Source organism: Acipenser ruthenus, chromosome 5 (genome assembly GCF_902713425.1).
Source record: "Acipenser ruthenus chromosome 5, fAciRut3.2 maternal haplotype, whole genome shotgun sequence".
NCBI classification, from domain to species: Eukaryota; Metazoa; Chordata; class Actinopteri; order Acipenseriformes; family Acipenseridae; genus Acipenser; species Acipenser ruthenus.
Genome location: NC_081193.1, coordinates 20,539,537 through 20,555,035, shown reverse-complemented (window position 1 = coordinate 20,555,035; position 15,499 = coordinate 20,539,537). Strand labels below are relative to the sequence as shown.

Below are 15,499 nucleotides of genomic sequence, written 5' to 3'. Positions count from 1 at the left end.
GCTCCAGCTCCTCTGCTCCTGGCGGTGGTGGAGGCAGAGGCAGCTCCAGCTCCTCTGCTCCTGGCGGTGGTGGAGGCAGAGGCAGCTCCAGCTCCTCTGCTCCTGGTGGTGGTGGAGGCAGAGGCAGCTCCAGCTCCTCTGCTCCTGGTGGTGGTGGAGGCAGAGGCAGCTCCAGCTCCTCTGCTCCTGGCGGTGCTGGCTCCCTCTGCTGTGGCGGCTGGGCATGTGCATGCCGTGCTGCCTTCAGCAGCATAGCGAGAGGCTGCTGGGGGACACCAGCATCCTGCCCTTCTCCCCCCCAAAAATTTTCAGGGGGTTGAGCCTGTAACCCCTCCCCTTCCGGCTCTTGGGGCTGAACCAGCAGGCATTTTCCCTCTGCTGGTGGCTTGGGTCCCAGGGCTGTGGAAGCCCCGACTTGCCTCCCTTTGGGCTGTGGACGCACCGACTCCTCCCTTTTGGGCTGTGGACGCACCGACTCCTCCCTTTTGGGCTGTGGACGCACCGACTCCTCCCTTTTGGGCTGTGGACGCACCGACTCCCCCCTCTTGGGCTGTGGACGTTCGGGCTCCCCCCACTCAGGCGTAGGACGTTCGGGCTCCTCCCACTCAGGTGTAGGACGTTCGGGCTCCTCCCACTCAGGCGTAGGATGTTCAGGCTCCTCCCACTCAGGCGTAGGATGTTCGGGCTCCTTCCACTCAGGCGTAGGACGTTCAGGCTCCTCCCATTTGGGCTGTGGACGCTCAGGCTCCTCCCCATAACTGCGGAAGGGACAGTGGGCGAACAGGTGATCCTGGTCGCAGAGGAGGCACCCCGGCGATGGCTTGTTACATCGCCGTGGATGCCTGGCCCTTAGGCGGCACTCCTCCTCCCTGTCCTTCACCTCTTTATCCGTCTCTGCCTCCCGCTTGGGCTGTGAAGGCAAAACCAGCAGGCATTCACCCTCTGCTGGTGGAGATGGGGACAGCAGGTACTCACCCTCTGCTGGTGGAGATGGGGACAGCAGGTACTCACCCTCTGCTGGTGGAGATGGGGACAGCAGGTACTCCTCTGCTGGTGGTCCTGCTACCTGGGCTGCTGTTCCATTTATGGTTGCCTCCAGGTAGCTGAGGACAAACTCCACACCTTCCTCCAAGGTGTTTGGGGTGTGTTCCTCCTGATAGGCCTCCCATCTCTCACTGTCCATCATCCACAAGGCCCGGACGACTATGGGCAGAGACTGGGCCTCCAGCCCAGCATTCTCCCACAACCAGCCCCGCAGTTTGATGGCGTCTTCTGCCATTGACTTTTTTTCTTCTTTTTTTTTTTTTTTTTTTCCCCCAAAAACAATATTTGTAATCCTTTTTTTTTTTTTTTTTTTTTTTTTTTTTAAATCCAGACCCCTCCTGGTCTGACGCTTGGAGGCGCGGCTATCCCATGATGACACCACGTGTCACAAAGACGGCCAGAGTGGGTGGCGTCAGACCAGAAAAGGAATACACAGACAGTGGTTGTGATGAGCCGAGTGCAATGGCTGCACTCAGCGTTTATTAACAAAATAAAAGGTTTCAAACAGCACAAAAACAGGACACGGCACTATAGCCAAAATAAACAGACAGACAAAACGGATTAACACTAAACAAACGGTGCACGGAGAGACAAACAAACACGGTGAGAACAAACACTTTACGTTTACGATTGTACTGATTTAACTCTCCTCTCTCTCTCTCTCCCGTTCTCCACTCTCTGAACACCTAACCCTGACTGACTAAAAATGTGCCTATTTCTACTGTTGTGCTGGGATTCAATTACTAATTAATTATTCACTTGAATCCCAGCACGTGAATTAATTCTGTGCAACCCCGTGCTCACATATTACATTTAACCAGCACGTGAAGTGATTTGTGCCCTCCTCGTGCCTACATACAAATCTACACTTTTTAAATATACGTGAAACACAGACCCGTTTATATCCTGTGTACCAATCTATACACCAACATTAACATACGCACGCATACATACATACACAGAACACACAAATGCACACAGGGGCGGGGCACTTTGCCACAGGCCCCAATCCCTTCTTCTCTCATCAGAGGACGAGGTTAAAAGACAGGAAGTTTCTGAAATAAAGCACCTGTGCCCGCATCTGCACTACTGAAAACGAATTAAGAATCAATGTACTAAAACAACATGAAGAATGGAAACAACAAATGCAGAAAACCCAAACACACTCTTTCCCCTCTTTCCCCTCTGTACAACACAATCATTATGTAAAAACAATTTAACCACGTACAGTACCTTGGAAAAACACACAAACATTAACATAGACTTCAGTTAACCTAATTTGCAGATCAGAACAAATTGTATATTGAAATGCTTTGATTTCCTGTTGCTTATAATTACAATGTGAATATACAGGGGTGGAACAAACACAGAAACTCTTCCAATCAGCTTGTACATGTTATAAGCTTGTACATCTTATAAGTTATGATTAAGTGTTTAAAGATCTGTAGGGACTGTTGTAGATTGAGCATGAAATAGTTAAACCTAGGTTAAAATAAATACCAAACAAAGGGGAATGTAGATCTTAATGGAGGAATTTCCTAATTTATGAATTCCTGAATTGATATATATATATATATATATATATATATATATATATATATATATATATATTTTTTTTTTTGTTTTTTAAATACATCCCTGCTTCACAACAGACTCCAATATATCTGTTTTTTGTTGTTTGGGTACATACTATTTGCAACGTGGCCTGAAGGGCCGACTCCACAGGATACCTAAAGGTGGGATTGTGACCCATCTCTCCAGTACAGCCTGCAACCAATGAGCTAGACAATGAGGGTAGCAGCTAAGAATCCCACCAATGCTCAAGCTGAATGTGATACACACATTATATATATACACACACACACAGTGCTCCCTCGCTATAAGGCTCTTGGTTATAATGCTCCTACAGCATGTCCCCTAATTCCCTTTACTAGTGATTCATGCAATATTTCTACAGCAAATACAGTACTGGTGTTCAAACTGTAAACAACTTCTCAGTCTAACTTCCGTTTCTGTCTCTCCCTTTTGATACAGTATCTGACCTGAAGAAAAGCTGCGCTGGCACTTTATAACACAGACATCTTATTCAGCATTAATTTTATAAACTAAATAAATATTAGGCTTATTACGTGGTTATCTTTCTCATGTATTTACTTTTTTGCTGCGAGAGGAGAGGAGCTGCCGCTTTCTCTGTGAGATGAGACGCTTAAATATATATATATATTACTTTAGTGTTTATTCTTACCTTCCACTGGCAGGTATGAGAGAGATGTAGAGATATTGTGCTCGATCCTCACGTTGTTGCGAAGCCAGATGATCGTTACTGGCTCAGGAGGACCCACGGCCTCGCAAGTGAGGTTAAAGGGGGTGTTCCTGGTGACATTCAGGGACTCTGGTTCCTTGATAAATGCTGGGAGCCCTACAGACAAATAACAAAAAAAAAAGAAAATTATATATATATTGAAAAATTATAATTTGAAAAAGAAAAACTGCTGTGTACCAAAAGGAAACATATTTTATAGCAAAAGTTTTGCTTTTGTAGATGAGGAAAAAAAGTTACAAGAAATAGTATTTATTTCAGCATGTTTTTTTTGCAAAACTCCAAAAATGCTAATTCAAAAGTATTCATACCCTGACAAGGAAAATGAAAATTAATAGCTAGTTGAGGCACCTTTACAATAATAACCTCTTTTAAATGATTAGGATATTTGTCAATAAGCTTTTGGCATGACTCTTTAATGATTTAAAGAATCATTCTTCAATGCAAAATATTGTTCCAGTTCATTCAAATTCCAAGGATAAGTGAGGTATGAAAATTACTTTCTTGCCCTTTTTAACTGGTTATAAGATGAGTTTATTACATTACAAAAGCAAAAACAAAACACAAAGCTATGGCAACTGGGTGTCTGTTAAAAAATAATGTTATCACTTAAATACTGTCTGATACTGAAACCAGTCAATAAACAACCCCAATGTAAGCTCAACCAGGTTTAATCATTCTTCCAGTGTTAGAAGAGTATTGCCTGCATCATACCTTGGACTTGGATCAGGATAGGATCGGACTCTATAAGAGTATTGCCTGCATCATACCTTGGGCTTGGATCAGGATAGGATCGGACTCTATTATTATTATTATTATTATTATTATTATTATTTATTTCTTAGCAGACGCCCTTATCCAGGGCGACTTACAATTGTTACAAGTTATCACATTATTTTTACATACAATTACATTATTTTTTTACACAATTACCCATTCATACAGTTGGGTTTTTACTGGAGCAATCTAGGTAAAGTACCTTGCTCAAGGATACAGCTGCAGTGTTCCCCTCCTGGGATTGAACCCACAACCCTCCGGTCAAGAGTCCAGAGCCCTAACCACTACTGCCCTACTCTATAAGAGTATTGCCTGCATCATACCTTGGACTTGGATCAGGATAGGATCGGACTCTATAAGTGTATTGCTGACGCTCAGCCTGCATCGGTATTCCCCACCATCGGAACGCTGGACGTTCTTAATGCTACGGGAAAAAAATATCATTTTGTAAAAACAACAGAAACAGTTCTAGCCATTTACTTACAGAGAGACTTAGGATCTTGTTCATAAAGCATCAGCTTGATGCAAATTTGTCCGAATAATGGGTTTGTCAGTGTAAGTATTGAAACATTTGTCTACTGACCCAGTTTCTTGTAGATTTAGTTTTTTAACCAACTGTAACAGCAGAAATGTTTGTTGCTGCCAAAATAACAATAATTGACCACTGACTTAGCTTTCGTGAACACAGATACACAGCTATTCCTGCCTTACCTTAAGGTTGACAGTGTGGTCGACACCCCTTTGTCCGTCGCTTGCAAGTAATTTAACCTGGTTTGCTGGCTGACGACCAGTTCTTGTCCATCCTTCCACCACTGGATGTAAAGATCCAAGGAAACATCATGGAGATCGATGGAACAATTAAAGTTTACTTCCATCCCCTCGGAGAGATGGATGCTTCCCACAGTGGGCTTAAATTTTAGTCTTTCGATATCCTCTTGATTAAGGCGAACTTTTGGGACCTTTCTGGGCACCATTAATGGCTCGATGGTTGCAGCCAGTTGACTGGCATCAGTAGTGTGGTGTGGCCCGATATAAGGTGCATGGGAGGTGTCCTGCAAAAGAGCTGGTTCATCTGCTTTCTCTGCAATACCTGGAAATAAGAGAAAACAAACCAACTTAGACATTATTACCATGCATCGCTTCATTCTATCTTAATTCCCCTATACATATTTGCTGTGGTATTCCATGGTAAAGCAAAAGCATGGTGGATAGCATGAGAAAGCAACGCAACTTTTAAAATGACAACTTACAATGGTAAACAGTGTGTTATTGACCATATTCTGTAAATAAAATCCAAATACATAAATCATAAAAAAATAACATTATTATCTCATAAAACTGATTTTATTTTAACTAAGAAAATATTTTAACTAAGACCAATCAATTCATTATGATAAGAATGGAAAGTATGATTCTTGTGAATTCAGCTCTTGGTTCTCAAGTTTCTGGTGCGTTTCTGGAAACAGAGGAGCGTTGCTACAACTGACCCGGTCATGAAATACTATACTCTCAGGCTGCAGTACAGTAATATAACTTGGAAAAGCTTTGTTCAGTACGAGTGTGACTGGACTCTAAACAGAGAATGAAAGGGAAGAGGCCCTGTATCCACATAGCCTTCAGTATGGTAACCTTTAGACAGCAGAGGTCTGATTGTTCAGTATGTATGCAGGGGCACTGCTAACATTTTTGCACTGTGCAGTCATAGAACAAATAACTTAACCACCACTAACAAACATTGTGCAGATTACTTCAATTGCACTAATAAAGCATGATACAGGAAGCTTATAAAATAATAACATTTACAAATGAAAGGCAGTGGTTGTTTGTGGGGAATGACAAAGAAGGCTGCAGGGGTGACGTCAGACCAGAAACACAAAACCAAACCAGGAAAGGTGGGGCAAAACTGAGACATTACGGCGCTCAGTGCGTTTATTAAATAATAGAAAAATAAACAGTTTTACAAAACAGAACAAACAGACTCACAAAACAAAAGGGCACGTTGGCCAAAACAAACAAGCAAACAAACAAAAAACAAACAAGCAAGTACCGTGCTGGTGTAGACCCAGCACATTTTAGCAATTGTTCTCTATTCACTTTAAAAGTTTTACTTTCCTTCGCCACACGACTCATTCCGCCTCTTGAACACACTCATCCCCATGCAGCCAAAGCTGCAGGTCTTTTATATTGGTGACCGAGGGATTAACTGGCTAACAATTATTATATTATCCATCGGTCACATTCTGCACAGATTTACTAAGTCTGCGTGACTGTCAGCTAGTTAAATAATCAGTAGCTGACAGTCACGCATTCTCACAAGGTATTTAAAACAATAAATAATACAAAACAATACCATGGCGGACGGCATCTCGCTCATCCGGCCAAACAATAATGAAATACAAATAACACAGCTTTATACATAGGGGCAAGACACTGCCACATGAGGTCACAGATTTTACCACTTTTTGAAAAGTTCCTATTTTTTGTATTACTGGTAAGATTATTAGGATTTAATAATAATAATAATAATAATAATAATAATAATAATAATAAATCTGAAACAAACTTTTAGTTTGGGCAGCATAGTAACATTTTACCAGTATCTGATAAAACCTAAACAAAATCTTAGATACAATCTTAGGATAGATGTCATGCAGTTAATAAGCTAGAAACTGTGTCTCGTGCAGTGCATTTTGTACATACCTATAATTACCAAAGGTGCAGAAGTACAGAAATAGGACTGGAAAAAGAACAAGGTCTGTCATAGTCCTACAAGAAAGAAAGTCCCTGAATATGAGGCACAGAATCTCGTAACAAATACAATAATCCTTCTCAGGTTTACTGGACAGCTGGTTCACGAGGTACTTTATAGCCTTAAATTGCTCAGCCAGCCTGTATCATTATCTAAATTCACAGTATGAGGAATAACTCAACCAATGTCTATGCAAGGTTTCATTGAACTTGGACAACCAGTCCTGAACATTTAGCCTTCACTAGTTCAACAAGCTGAGGCTACAACTCATAACTTGGACCCCGATAACCTCAATAACCCTCAAGGAACAACCACATGAAGTGGCTTCCCACTTTGCCCTGTTTCAGCAGTGAAACCTTTTACAAGCTTTCCACAAGTGCTTGTATCCATGTTGTATTCAGTATTGAGATGTGCAACAGGGTTTAACTTGGGATATTTTGCAGCGTGAGTAAACATATCATAAGATGCCCTCAATCAATAGAATATCTATTAGTGAATACATTATTATTTTAAATGTGCATTTTACATATAAAAATGCCCTATTAAGAGTCTTCTTTATGATCAGCAACATTTTTAGGGAATGGTTTGTTATAAAAATCATTACCCGAGTCTGGTTTGTTCCGCTACCACTATGAAACCATATAAACATTTGCAGACCAATCCAGAAAGGTATTCAGAAGTTACAAACCCCACAAGCTTTCATAGAAATAAACAAAGATCAAAATATCTAAACAAGAAAATGTACTGTGTAAATGTCCATGTGTTTCCGTGCTGCAGCTCACACAAATAACTATTGGCTAGCAGTAAATCTTTATAGAACCACATAGAGTGTATTTAAAAAGTGCAACACAAAATAATTCTTACTAAAACCATTAGGCCACTCTTAAAAAAATGTCTTGGTGAGCTTATGCTGTAACATGACTTGGTTTACAGCCCAAAATCCAACCAACAAGAAAAAAAGCAGAGTGCAAGTGTAAACAAACTGCACCAATTAAACATGGGGTACTTTATTACAAAATATAGGACTTTAACAGATTTCAGAAACAGAAGTGTGTCTATTTATTTAAAACGATTAATTTAAAATGATTACTTGGGGAAGTTAACACGTAAACATCTGGCACACTCCCTGCATTGCGTGGGAGCTATGATGCTTCAACAGCAAGCACTGTCTGAGCAGTTTTTACTCCACAAACTCCCCCCCCCCCCCCCCCCCGTTCCTAATAACGAAAGACAAGAGCCATTGCTATAAACCTTTTCTACAGTCATCTTGAAATGCACAACAGGGCATAACGGAAATTCTACAAATTCTTATTTTAAGCATAATAATTCAAAATCTGTTATCATAGGAAGCATATTGCTTGTGCAGGAAACAATGCCCCTTGCACATATTTTCACCCTTCAAAATGCCTCGTTTTAGAAAGCAAAAGTACATTGATAAGATCATTAAATTCCCAAGCAAAGAAATGTGTGATCATTTGATTTTTGCTCATTTTTTCCCTCTTGGGTTGCGAGCTGAAAAGCCTGAACTGTCCTAGTGCACACGGTAACCCTACTTATTGATCAACTTTGATTCAGGTTCACTTTCTGTCGTGATTTCATTGGCTTTGAGTGCAGCCTTTAACACAGTTGATCATAACATTTGACCTCAGTGCCTAGAGTACTACGGTTCTTTGAAAGGTACTGCCTCGGAATGGTTTACATCTGGTCTTAGAAACAAACAACAATGTATGCCCCTTGATAAATTCTCCTCTTGTACCAGGGAAATAACACCTGGGGTCCCCCTCAGAGCTCCATACTTGGTCCTTTGCTCTTCAGCATATATATGTTGCCTCTGGTTAAAATCTTCAGAGATCATGGAATCAGGTTTCACTTTTATACTGATGATACACAGTTTTATTTGGCTATGAAACCACTTAAATTCTCTGCAGTTACTCGGCTGTCAGCCTGTATTGCGGATGTTAAACTTTGGATGAAGCAACATTTTTTACAACTTAATGATACAACAAGGGTCATGGTCCTGACCGTAGCTCTGCAGTTTGGGAGTCATTTTGGACCTAGAGCTTACTTTTTTGTGGTATTATTGGAACGTCTCCGAAATATAGCCAAACTTAGATCGTTCTTGACCTTGGCAGATGCTGAGAAATTGGTTCATACTTTTGTCATGCCCTGGACTGATTATTGCAACGCTATTTTCATTGGCCTATCTAGTGTGGTTATAGGTAGGCTGTAGCTTGTTCAGAAACCTGCAGCTTGTATTGTAACAAAAACTAGGGCTGGACAGCACATTACCCCATCTTGAAATCACTTCACTGGCTTCTTGTAGGATACAGGGTTGATTTGATGTTATTACTGACCTACAAGGCCCTACATGGTCTTGCCACTGCTTATATTGCAGAAATGCTCATTCCATATTGTTGTGCCCTGCGGTTACAAGATCTTGGATTGATGGAGGAGAACTAGACTCTCTGCCCAGCGAGCGCGCGCCTTTTCAAACTAAGCACCTAAGCTCTGGAACTCAATCCCAAAAGGTATTAGGGACTTGGGTTCTGTTCAATCCTCTAAAACTAACTTGAAGACTGATGTACTGTATATAGTTTGGTCTTTGCAACTGCCTAGGCTTGAATCTCTTAATTGTAGCAGTGTGGAGTAGTGGTTAGGGCTCTGGACTCTTGACCGGAGGGTCGTGAGTTCAATCCCAGGTGGGGGGACACTGCTGCTGTACCCTTGAGCAAGGTACTTTACCTAGATTGCTCCAGTAAAAACCCAACTGTATAAATTGGTAATTCAGTCGCCTGGATAAGGGCATCTGCTAATAAATAAATAATAATAATAATTAGTGTAGTTCTGTACACACTAAAAGCGCTTTGTAAGTCCAAGTCTGTTGCTGTTGTAAAAGAAGGGGACTTTGACCAAAGCCTCTCTTACAGTCTATGTGAGTCCTCTGGTGTATTGTTTTCTTTAAAATGCCAGAAGAGTGAGTTAATTAATACTGAGAACTATAAGATAGTAAACATACTCTATATTCAACCATTACTCAATAAGACTTTAGTGCTGCCACTTTCACAGTATATACATACAGTACTTCAGTGCTTCAAGGCAGCTTTACGGGTCACAGACATTGGAACGTGAGAGTTCTATTCAACCTTCTTGTTGGATGCAGCCTGCGAGTGCATCCAATCCCAATACAAGGATCTTCCAGGTGCATATGTTAGGCTGCAACCATTATGTGTGCACTCACTAAAATGAGAGGCTGCCAAAACATCAATTACCAAAAATGAGTTTTTGCTCGTTTTGTTATTTGATAATTCATTAAAGCTTTTTCTATGTCATAATTAAAATGTAGCATGTAAAAAATATATATATATTAAAAGGTTCACATTCAGCAAGGTACTGTTGAGCTGAATTTGTGTTTTGTATGTGTGTCTAATTTTACTCTCCCAGCAGAGTCCACAGAGCAAACACTTTAGCTAAATCGAGTCCAGTCAGCAGGAATTCTGGTTCTTAAAGTGTCTATCAAACTAGCAAAAAAAACTGAATCCATGAAACTTATCCCTCTGATGAACTTTCAGTTCTTCAGGGTTACAAGCCCATTTTGTATCCTGTCTACTTGTGTTGTTACAGTGACATAAGCACTAATATAATTGGCTGTAGGTGAGTGTACACTGCATGTAGAGCAAAACCGTCTTTCTATACCTGTACCAGACTAATATGAATCCCCTTCACATAAATCTAGCCTGTTCACGAAAAACATGTCCATTGCACAACATAATAGAAACTGCAATTTACAGGGCATGATAAGCAACCACTGTGATATTTTTTAGGGATCCTAGTTATAGTACTATACATATTTTTTCTTGATATTTCAATAATTCAATCATACATACTGAATCAATACAGCATTTTGTTAAAAATTGAAGTATGATAAAGGTTTGACTAGCGCCAGTACACTGATGAAGCCTGACCTCTTTGTCTTTCCAATAACCCTAAAGTGCGCTTGCCTTATAATAAAAGTTTATGGATATTATTGAGAAACAGCAGAATTACAAATCAGCAGTGATGATATCAGTGATATCTATTTCACTTTAAACAGTTTTGAATAAAAAAAAATAGCTTTTTTCTTTAAATGTCAAGTTAACTTCAGTTTAGATACACACAAGGCGACAAACACTGGTATATGTTAATCAACCAAACCTTAATTGGGAAAATGCCTGCTTACTTGTGTAGTTTACTGGAGCTCTCTTCTTCATTCAAAATTTCTTTAAAATGACTTATCCAGTAACTTTATTAAACTGGTTGTTCCCAGTGCCTGCTATGTTGCTGCTCAGTTTCATGTTTTATGATTGATTATGTGATATGATTTTCACTCCTTGTTTATTGTGCTTTATGTTGTTTGATGTGGTGGTGTGAGCCTATTGGCAGGTCAACATGGTAAATGAGAATGTTCTCAATTGACTCATCTAAATAAATAACGGTTTTGATTGATGATTGATTGAAAAGTACACTAAAATGCTGCAGATAAAGTTTTATATAGTTCTGTTCCATCCTGCGACTAGAAACTTCTAAAACAGCCCCCCTTCCCCAGCCACCAGTCCGCAGTATATTTTCTCTGTGATGTGCTTCGCTGTGTACATGCTTTGTAAAGTTGCCATATATGAAATTCCCACAGCTGACAAACTGGATTCAGAAAATTTTGTGGAAATCGTAATATAGCCAATATGGACTTTTTATGTCTGTGTTTTATTTCAAACTGCCTCCTATATCACAAGTCTTCTATTACCTTTTTCTGGAATGGATAACGCACCAGACATTGTTCATTTTGGAGATGCATTGTTCATTTTGTGTAAATTAATCTGGTTTTCATGTCTGTCACATGTATTGTTTTACTATGAACTTCTGTCACATCTGGCCCGTGATTAATTTGAAAAAAGCTACAGTGGTCACAAACACAGATGTATATATAATTAAGCTCATATTAAACATGGAATGAATCTCACTTCCCCACTAGGCATCCCTGCTCTTAAATGTATTGCCCTCCAGTGCAAACATTTTGTGTGTGTGTGTGTGTGTTTATTTAGAACAAACGTTGCACTAATTGTGAGTCAGTGCACATAGTGTGGGAGTTTGGTGTTTGGTGTTGGTTGGGGAGACTAGCTTTTGAAGGACTTCAGCACCAAGTAATTGAACGTATCATTATGTGTTGAATGGTTTAATCAACAGTTCCTTGTAACTTATCAGAGCTGAAATAAATGTAGACAACCGAACATCAAGCAAGTTGCAACATTTTTTCAGTATCACTGAATAACTTTGATCAACAGTGTGAATTAAACTAAATAAGCAATTGGTAACATTTAGTAACCATTTTTTTGTTCACGTTTTTTATGTAGCCTATGTTCAATTGGTTGTTTTTGTAAGTTAAGTAAAAAGTTAAATACATTTTTAAAAAATGTAGAGATTTACATAGCATACATTAATGTATTCATATACACAGTAAATGTTTACACATGGATTCCCATCAATGTTTGGCAAACATGGATATATTATTAAAATCCGTTCAAAACACTAAAATGTTTGCACTCGTAAAAGTTATATTGACATTATTTTTAATTGAATAAACACATGTGTCTGAAAAATAAACATAAACAAATTGACATCGTTTGCTCAGTTTGTCAGCTCCCCGCTATCTCAGCTGTCTCGGCAAATGCCAGAAGTCCGCAACTGGCAAAATCCCAAAGTATAATAGTATATTTAAAAAAAGAAGAAGAAATACATTTTAAAAAATGCAATCTTACCCGCTGTCAGAATTCCACAAACAATGTAAATAACTAACGAAGCAGTCCAAGTGCCCATACAAGACTTTGTGGTGCTAAAGTATTCCATGTTTACGTCAGGCAGAGCTTTAAAAGAACAGCATCCACGCAATTTTGCCTTTTTTGTTTTCCAAAAAACAAACAAACAAAAAAAAAAACACCTTAAAAGTTACCAAACACTTCCAATGATCGTCACCAAACACCTCCACGCACAAATACATAAAAACACATTGTTTGAAACTGTAACAGTGAAGAGCGCAGGAAGAGAAGATGTTCAAGTGCACGAAAACTGGATATTTTGTTCTGTGGCAGATTTCTGTTCACGCTTTGTACCAGTTGTCATGAATACAGCGGAGTTGGCTTTTACGTCACTGTGGGGTTTTAATGAAGCTGCAAAGTTATGAGGCATGAGGCGGGAGGCGGGATGTTCCGTCCACCACCACCCCATGTATAGGCTATGCTGACCATAGTACTCTGTGAAACTGCTGTTAATCAACGTGAGTAGAAACTGTCGGCTTTCAAATTATCTTGGAACTGTAACAAAATAACAAGCCGTTTTAGTAATACTATTCCATTCTACACCAGGAATAACAGGTATAATAAAACAGTCGCGTCTTCAAAAAATAAGCAGAATATTTTAACCAAGAAGATGTCCATTACATCCTGGGGTGCCCCCAGTGTTATCTAGATAACTCTCAATTCAAAAGGACTGAGTGACATACTATATTTGTGCTTCATTTCACCCCTCCAAAAAATATCTCACCCAGACATGTGTGGGGACCAGTGCACTAGTGGGACAGCTTGTTGATTAATGAGTCCTGGATTTGAAGAGCTGACTTATGTTTTCAGAGACTACAAGGAATTGCATAAGCAATTGGTCTGGGCTTGGTAAATCAGGTAACCCCACAGCGCCACAAACCAGCACAGGCTGATCCTTAGGTACAGTTGATCTGTTTCAATTGCTGTGGCTAGGGGGATATCAGAAAATTGCTGTAATCAGGAAGCTCAACAGAAGGGGCACACAATATATTGTCACAGTGTTGGGAAGGAGTGAATTACTTCAACACCATGAGTGACTCAGCGTTGTTGTTTTCCTAGTAGGACAATGTATAGTGAGTGATAGGCTAAATACTGCTAGTAACACAATGCGGAAGTACTTCACAGTACTCCTCAACTGAAAAAAAACACAATATAATGTGCACTGCCTGAGTCATTCTTATATGGAGTGCAAAATATTTTGCTACTTAAAGGTCTAATTCATTAATTCCACACATTGCACCTGTTGTGTGCTTCACTTCATTGTTTGTTTAAAAAGAACCACATGCTATAGCGTGCATTTCTATTCTCACCTCTTCAATGCCTCTTCATGTCGCTGACCAACCAGCTGCTTCCCTTAATGACTGACATGCTTTTCAGCCAGTGACATGCTTTGACACAAAGGCATTACTAAGGTGAAATGAGGAAGTGTAAGTGTTTACCTGACAGTAAACCTTGCTACCAGATATAATTTTTAAAATGAAAATGCATTTGCCCAGAGAGACATGGTAAAGCATATACAAAAATGTGGCAAACCATAGTGTGGTAATTTCATAGTACAACTATGAGAAGAGCATGAGAACATTGCAAAATGACCATGAAAATTTACTGTGGTAAACTTATGAGGGTGCATGGTAGACAACATTTAGGTAAGTATTGTACACGCTACAACCACTTTTAATGGTTGAATTCTCAGAATTTACAAATTAAAGATATATACAGTATATATGCCCAGTTTCAATTCAGACTCATGAGGACATCTAGTGGTCGTCTTTAAATCGTACTACACCACATTTTGTTTTCATCCTGTTAAAAAAAAAAAAAAAAAGTTTTAGGCTTTCCATCCCAGTGTTATGTGTTGAAGACGTTGTAGTAATTTAAATGAAATATATAAATAAATATACAGACAGACAGTTGTGATAATGACCCACATCTAATTTATATTGGAGTTTATTCCCAAAATATCTATAAACGCCCCTTGCCCATGGTATAGGTTATCTGTGTCTACTGATATTTTGTGGAACAAAATATATGATTTATGCTTGTACATTAGGTAACATAACTATCAGTTTACACAGCAGATCCTGCTGGAAATATCCATCACCATTGCACCCTTTAATCTGAAGGTTATGTACTGCGAATGTTAACTGGCAGTAAAAAATGTAAGGACTGGCTTGCCTGGTGCAAGCGGTGCTCGGTGCACGCGGTGCGCACTGTACCCAGTGGGCGCGGTACAGCCAGAGCACGCGGTGCCTGGTGCAAGCGGTGCTCGGTGCACGTAGTGCTTGGTGCAGGCAGGCTCAAGCCCTTGCTCTGGACCCGGCTCAGCCGATAATGCCAGCCCCGGAGCTGATCCTGCCTGCACGGGGGTCACCCTGGATGTTACAAAACCGGATGTCAGCATTGCTGAGGAGGTCCATGATGCGATTTCGATCACGGCCTCATGGTAAGGTGGCTCCTTCCTTCAGAAGTAGCCCTACCTCCCCTGACCATTCCTTGGACCAGCGGTAGAGGAATTACTGCAGTGCTCTCACCGAGGTAGCCTCAATGCTCCCCTCCTGTACTCTGGTACAGGAGAGAACGAGATGCTGGCGTCTGCCCTACTCACCAGGCTATCCAGCCGGGTGAATGGTTTATAACAGTGGACAGAAAGGAGGCGTATTCCATGTCCCTATTCGTCCAGCGCACAGGAAGTATCTCCACTTTGCCTTTCAGGGGAACGTCTTTGAGTTTTCCGTACTGTGATTCGGCCTCTCCTTAGCCCCC

The 15,499-nt window shown here is 40.3% G+C and overlaps 1 protein-coding gene across 1 annotated transcript in view; it reads right to left on the bottom strand.

The window, feature by feature from the left end:
* Positions 1-13,100, bottom strand: part of LOC117402356 (tyrosine-protein kinase Mer) — a 37,027-nt gene extending 23,927 nt beyond the window's left edge. Inside the window, exons 1-4 of the mRNA XM_034003417.3 lie at positions 12,680-13,100; positions 4,853-5,231; positions 4,465-4,565; positions 3,290-3,463 (exon numbers count right to left, since the gene is read on the bottom strand). Coding sequence (XP_033859308.3) covers positions 3,290-3,463; positions 4,465-4,565; positions 4,853-5,231; positions 12,680-12,767 — 742 coding nt within the window. The 5' untranslated portion in view covers positions 12,768-13,100. The remainder of the gene's footprint in view (positions 1-3,289; positions 3,464-4,464; positions 4,566-4,852; positions 5,232-12,679) is intronic.
* Between the last annotated feature and the right edge of the window lie 2,399 nt (positions 13,101-15,499).